Raw genomic sequence first — 7,163 nt, forward strand, 5'->3', positions numbered from 1 at the left:
ATCCGGAGGGGTTCTTTTTGAGAAGGCAAATCAAGACATTCTCTGGAGTTTATACCCTGCCTGCTCCCTAGCAAAACCTCTAGATAATGAACGAGCCCATGTGAGAATACAGCAGGAGATTATCAGACAGCGAGTGGGCGAGTTGATGACGTTTCTAACATGTGACAGAAATAACGTAAAGAATACAAATATCTCAAGATGAAAAGAGGTGTCATACATGTAAAAGATGCAGATGTCAACTCGGAGAGACTACCAGATTCGAGAGTTTTTGGGGATAAATGCTGACGACAGTGTCGATGTGCTGTTTAAAAAAACCCTACTGATTACTGCAGTGGAATTTATACATCATGTCCCACCTCCTGCATGATCTACCCAGACGCTACCCCTCACCTGAATGTTTTTAAGATATTCTTGTTTTTGTGAATGTGACAGAACCGCACAATCTCCTGCTGAGTTGTTCACATGTGAAAGTTGAACTCTGCAGAAAGTCTAGACCCAATTGTCCAGACATTTTCCGGAGTTCATGTCGGAAAACGGCTCAGCAGTGAAATGCTTATAGTTTCCACATTTTTATATAATACTACATAACTTTTTCTCAAAGTAATGATAACGTGTCTGTTTTCTTCTCCTCAGGGAGACAAGGCTGAGTGCTTCTACGTTGTAGAATCTGGGGAGGTCAAGATCATGATGAAGAGTAAAGTAAGATCACCTTATCCCATGTTTTCAGTTGAAAGATTTTTACTGTGAATGTGAATTTATTTCTCCAGCTGTCTTTTCTCTCTTGGCTCAGTTTTAATGAACAACCAGTTGGTTAAAAAAGGAAAGATCACTTGAAATTATTAGAAGAATAAATCACTTGATTTATTCTTCTACCAGCTAGCTTCTATGCAGAAGATTTTGACAGTGACAGCCCACACTCCCCATTAAAAACCACCAGAGCACAAAAGTGTTTTTGCCTAGCAACAGGGGGAATCACAATAGTCTCAGCCTGCAAGTGCTTCCAGCTGGGGGAAAAAAGAATGAGGCACTCGGCTCCTAATCTTTAATCCGCTCCTATTCTTCTCCCCTCGCCACAGACGAAGGCGGACCATGCAGACAATGCTGAGGTGGAGATAACGCGCTGTAACAGGGGTCAGTACTTTGGGGAGCTGGCCTTGGTCACTAACAAGCCCCGGGCCGCCTCAGCCTACGCAGTCGGCAATGTCAAGTGTTTGGGTAAGAAAGGATACACTCCACAGCACTCCTTTAACCCATTTGCCAGTTTCAATACCAAGTCACAATAAAACTGATATGGAAGTTTGAAGAAGTTAGATGTGTATATAAAGTAGCTTAGTTTTAAAGTTTCAACCAGTGATCATAGTAATAATAACATGATTTTAATAACATTATACTTAGTAAAGTGCTTAATAACAAGAAGTAAAACCCACAAATTAAAAACCAGACAAGGCAGTTTACTGAAGGAAATTTGCCACATATGAGATAAACCAGTGAAAATGACGAAAAATAAAATAAATAAAAACCTTGTAAATAAATGCAAATCCAACATTCCCAAAAGCTTTCAAAAAGAAAAAGGTATTGTTTTACTTCATTATCAACCAGGTCTTTATGAAGCTTTAAAATATTCCATAAATCCTGAGTATATAGTTAAACTTGTTTTAATACGCAGTAATTCACTCAATCCCACAACAAAACCTGCCGTGCTCTTGTTCCTCTAGTTGAACTGCTACATGCAGACTGCAATGAGATATCAAGTGGTATTTGTGTTTAGATTCGCTCTCATCACCTTGTACTTTTTGTTGATTTGAAGGCCGCTCAGTAATTATTTCACTTTTAAAGTGGCTCTGATTCAGGCTCTACAGTCGATGAGCGGCTCTTCTCTCTTTTAAATCAACACGGGATTTTAAATCGCTGGTCATGTTTTTCTGACACCTCCCATGAAATCTACTTCAGCTTTTAAAATGTTTTTTATCCACCCAGTTTTTTGTCAGTGTATGCAGTTGGTTACTCTTTGTCTCTGTGCTCTCATTTTCTCCCTTTCAATATTAACCTTGCATCAGTCATTACACTCACTCATCAGCACATCATGTTTGTCAGTGTTAGAACAAGTTTACTGTTGTGATGGTGCAGCACCTTGTTTTGAGCAGCTGAGATGAAATGTGCTGTCTGTTGTACATGTACCGTACTCCTTCTGTTGCAGATGTAAAAGACGAACAGGACTTAGAGGGCCCCCTGAGGCCACGTTAGGAACATTTAGACTGGAGATGCCAAAAGTCTAAACACAAAATAAAACAGTCAGCTGAACTTAAGAAACATTTCACTGTTGATCTAAGTATTCCGTTCTGAGGGTACCAGAAGAGAAGCTCAGTGTTTGGACTGAGCTGTTGTGCTGAAGGAAAACAGGGGGAAACCTTGTCTGTTCCCGGTTTTTCTCACTTCTTTGAATCATCTGAAATATGTTTCTCTGACTTTCTTAACTTTCTCTGCTGTGACGGGATGAACATTAGACCCTGTTATCATCTGCTGGGTTCATGTTACCTATGCACTTGGCCTTGTTCGCAGTATGTTTCCACTGATAACAGATTAGGTTATGCTGAAGACTCTCTTGGCAAAACCCTGAATTGATTAGCATGTTGTTAGGATATTGTTTCACTCTGGTGCAGTGGTCGTGGATGGATAAAGTCTGGGAATCTCCAGAAACTTTATCCACATACACATGAACTAGTTCTTTTATCTGTCACTGTTTTTGAGATTTTGTGAAACATTTTAAAGCCATCGACATTTAGTTCAGTGGATTTTTTAATTTGTTGTGACTTATGTCTTTAATACCCAAGCTAACACATCTCTCTCCCTCCCTCTCTCTCTCTGCAGTAATAGACATCCAGGCGTTTGAGCGCCTCCTGGGCTCCTGTAAGGAGATCATGAAGAGGAACATCACCCACTACGAGGAGCAGCTGGTAGCCCTGTTCGGCTCCAGCATGGACCTGAGAGACTGAGCCTCCCACACCACCCTCCGTGCCTTCTACCACACTCACACGCACAAACACGCACACACACACAAACACGCACACACACACACACACACACTCATATCATACAGACTCATAATAAGCTTTACACAACCGTGCAAACACATGAGAAATTGTACTTGGCTCACATGCAGGTACATAAATCCTCACTTCCTATGAAGACAAACAGACACAGTCGCATACACACAGACATTTACACTGACACCTATACAGGCACTGAGAGAAGCACACTTATAGTCTGCTCACCCTCGTACACATTCTAGCTCAACACACTCAGTGACAGGCTTATGTTGTGGACAGACAGCCACGCACACACAGCTAGCTAAAGGCCCACACCCTTTGTTTATTGAGCCAGCTTCAACCTCCCAGTATGAATGTCTTTGCTGCAATGACCTTAATACAGGTAGAGCAGTGTAAGGACATAAAACACACAAACACACACACACACTCCATACACTTAAAAAACAACCATCATTATGCTTTATATGTGCAAGCTTCACACGAGCACTTAAACAACTCAAAGTTGTTCAAACTATCCTCAGCCAAGGACACATCAACACACATGCACACACACACTCGGGTACAGATGCAGACTCTCATACACATAGGCAGCCACACTTGCAAAAACGGACACATTGTGGTAAAATGAAGACAAAAAACTTTAAAAATCTCTGAAAAGGAAAACCAATCAAAAATGCAAAAAAATTGATATGTTTAAAGAAGACAGAAGTTTTAGAAATGTTTTATGAAGATAAAAAACAGAAGCTTTGATAAAATATTATTTAAATAAAAAAGTGTTTCCTCTTCGGGAGGGCGGGGTGCAGAACTTTGTGAGTGCGCTCCATTTCTTCCTCTACTGTTGTTGATTGAGTTGAGTTAGTGCTGGTGATTATTGCAGTACCACAGAAGAAGCAGTGAAAACGATAACAACCCTATGTTTTCTGGGCAATTGTTATTCTATCATCAACGCCACACTTCATTGTATTGAATTAATTATTAATGTATCGTTATTATATATTTCATTTATTATTTTTTGTTTTGCTTTGACCAATTATGATAGAGTTCACCATCCATCTCTGACAAAATGTAAAAAGAGAAAAAAAATTCTAATAAAAAAAAAACAAATAGTGCTTATTTCTCCTTGATTATCCTTGAATAAGTTGTCCTGGATAAAAGAAACCTGAAAAAATAAAGCAAAGATTTTGTTAAAAATCTTGCCTCTTTGTTGGAATTCTACTCAACTCAGCTGAAGGATGTTCAGCTGAATGATGTTCAGCAAACTGCGTGCGGTAAATCTTGTTTTACAGCTTCAGCCATAAACTACATGGTTTTCACAAAAGGACAACACTTCAATGCAGGCAGCAGCTCTACAGTAAATACCACTTCAGTGATTGACATTCTGCTTTTGTTGAGAGTTGGTCAGACATATTGACTGAACTCAACAGTCATTTGTAAGACTAATATTACAAATACTCAGAATTTTAATGATACCACAACCAGTGTTTGTTTTTAAAATGTCACTTCACCCTGAAGTTTTTTTTGGAGAGCCTCCTTACAGGAAATTGTGTATCCACTCCTGGGCAGTGTCTGTGTATCCGCTTGTTGAGTGACGTCATGTCCATGTCCACACAACAGTTGCAGAACCTGTGGATTTATTCACCATTGTGTCTTTTTAGTGAGGCATCAATGAGGGTAAAAAGGGGACACATTTTATTTAAGGATGTTTTTTCCCGGCAGAGCAGGAGCACAGTGGACTCTACTCATTTCAACTTACCTTCTATCTTCACAAAGTTGTTTTTGTGCTTCCCAGCTAAGTCTAGCTTGCAAACATTACACACTTTGGCACAAACTTTTTTTTTTGCGTCATATTTAATCTTCTGACATCCAGAAACAACAAGGAACACAGCACTGCAGCATCTTGAAGATACCAGAGCTTTCACGCAGAAACGTATATCACAAAACATACAAAGCAAATGTTTTATTCAGCTCCTCCCTCGCACAGATTGAAGTGAATTGGAGGCAAAGGTTCTCAACTGACACATTGGCAAATGTTTGACTGTGCCCTTTTAATGTTCAGTGTGTAGAATCTAGTGACATCTAGTGTTGAAGTTGCATGTTGCAGCTGAATACCCCTCACCTCACCCACACCTTTGAAACATGAGGGAACCTGTGGTAGCCTTTCTGCGGTCATAAAAACTGTTAAAAAGGTGTTAGGTTTGTCCAGAATGGGCTACTGTAAAAAACATGGCGGCCTCTAGAGAGGACCTGCTCCCAATGTAAATATAAAGTATTTAAATATAAAGGGCCCATTCTAGGGTAAAGAAATTTGTACAATTCAGATGAAACTTACTAGTGAAAAAAATCACTTTGATTATTTTACATTCAATTTCTGCCAATAGATCCCTTTCACCTAAATCTTACACACTGCACCTTTCAGCTGCTTCCAGATATTGTATCAAGCCATAACTTTTCTATCGATAATAATTTGAGTTTTCTAGAAAAGTTAAAGAAACGGTAAAGTTACAAAAAGTAGAGGCGCGGCTGTCGTCGCAATTTTCCCATCATGCATAGCGTTTGCGCAACAAATGGTGTATTTAATGAATTAGATATTTCTACTCAAAATGCTGAGGTCTGCTCACCACATAATATAAACTCTGTATGTTTCAGTTCATTTACGCGATGTTTCAGATGTGTCCTTCAAACTTGAACCATAACAGAGGAGGTCTAGACGGAGACACAGACTCGAGATTCCACCCGTGTTTCAAGTATCTGCTCTTGGTTCTCTTCAGATCGCATAAATCTTTCGCCTTTTACTAAAGATTTCCGTGGGGAGGACCAATAAGAGTCTATCTCAATTTTTTGATGCCCTGTGTCATGCGGGGCTTCCTCTACTTGTTTAATATAAAACCTACTGATTATAATACAAGTGAAAATGATCAATACATTGTTGTTATACGTTTAAGTAATAGTTCCACGTGTATGAAGAAATACTAACTCTTCATATGACTGTAAAATTTGAAATTATTTCCTCTGTGAGCCTCAAACTGTTCTTCACATGAAACTGTGGGACAACATATCATTGATCGATCTGACACAAAAATATTGAGGTGGTAACAAACAATAAAAGTAAAGACTCAACCCCATGAAGTATAAAATGAAGGTAGGCCCATATTTACAGAAGCATGATGCATTCACTTGAAAACAAAATTCTGTTTTTCTGGATTAACGAGATACATTTCTCAATTAAATGTTTCAATGCTCTCTATGTTAGATAAGAGCATATTTGGGGATCGAGGCATTATCCAGAAAAACAGCATTGTTTTCTCAATTGAATGCAACACGCTTCCTACTTATTATACAATGTGCAGAATATACAGCTCACTGTAGAGTGGTATTAATAATATATGTAATATAACATGATGTTATTTATTTAGGCATATTGTAGATCATGTAACTAGTTGGAGGATTTCTAGGCCGTGTCCTCCTCAGTCTGACACACCACCATGCTTTTATTTTACTGCCCACCCACATCGTGTCTATTACAATAAGTGTAATATTTTGTTGAATCACTGAAGACTGATCGTTAATTAGAAATATTTACAGGCCTGGTCATAATAATGATAAAAATACCACTCAGTTGGGTTTTAAGTGGGAATATGGACCAGAATATTGATGTTGTCCTGCACAACCAGTCATTATGTTAGTCTCAAAAAGTAGAGGAGCGGCCGCCGTCGCCATGTTCCCATCATGCATAGCGTGTGCGCAACGAATGGTGTATTTAATAAATTAGATATTTCTACTCAAAAGGCTGTGGTCTGCTCACCGCATAATATAAACTCTGTATGTTTCAGTTTATTTACGCGATATTTCAGATGTGTCCTTCAAACTTGAACCATAACAGAGAAGGTTTAGACGGAGACACAGACTCGAGATTCAGCGCACGTTTCAAGTATCTGCTCTTGGTTCTCTTCAGATCGCATAAATCTTTCGCCTTTTACTAAAGATTTCCGTGGAGAGGACCAATAAGAGTCTATCTCAATTTTTTGATGCCCTGCTTCATGCGGGGCTTCCTCTACTTGTTCAATATAAAGCCACCTGATTAGAATACAAGTGGAAACTATCAACACATTAAGTTAT

General features: G+C 39.0%; 1 protein-coding gene and 2 non-coding genes across 4 annotated transcripts in view; all 3 read left to right on the forward strand.

Annotated features, from left to right (window-relative positions):
• prkar2aa (protein kinase, cAMP-dependent, regulatory, type II, alpha A) overlaps positions 1-4,238 on the forward strand; it is a 46,486-nt gene extending 42,248 nt beyond the window's left edge. For both annotated transcript variants that reach the window (XM_034591854.1, XM_034591855.1), the window contains exons 9-11: positions 634-699; positions 1,077-1,215; positions 2,869-4,238. In XM_034591854.1, the coding sequence (XP_034447745.1) occupies positions 634-699; positions 1,077-1,215; positions 2,869-2,993 (330 nt within the window). In that variant the 3' untranslated portion in view covers positions 2,994-4,238. The remainder of the gene's footprint in view (positions 1-633; positions 700-1,076; positions 1,216-2,868) is intronic.
• A 1,558-nt stretch (positions 4,239-5,796) lies between these two features.
• On the forward strand, positions 5,797-5,910 carry LOC117765427. The gene has a single exon (XR_004614576.1). It is a non-coding gene; the product is annotated as a U5 spliceosomal RNA (small nuclear RNA).
• Positions 5,911-6,980: 1,070 nt separating this feature from the next.
• LOC117765435 lies at positions 6,981-7,094 on the forward strand. The gene has a single exon (XR_004614584.1). It is a non-coding gene; the product is annotated as a U5 spliceosomal RNA (small nuclear RNA).
• The last annotated feature ends 69 nt before the right edge of the window (positions 7,095-7,163 follow it).

Source organism: Hippoglossus hippoglossus, chromosome 7 (genome assembly GCF_009819705.1).
Source record: "Hippoglossus hippoglossus isolate fHipHip1 chromosome 7, fHipHip1.pri, whole genome shotgun sequence".
NCBI classification, from domain to species: Eukaryota; Metazoa; Chordata; class Actinopteri; order Pleuronectiformes; family Pleuronectidae; genus Hippoglossus; species Hippoglossus hippoglossus.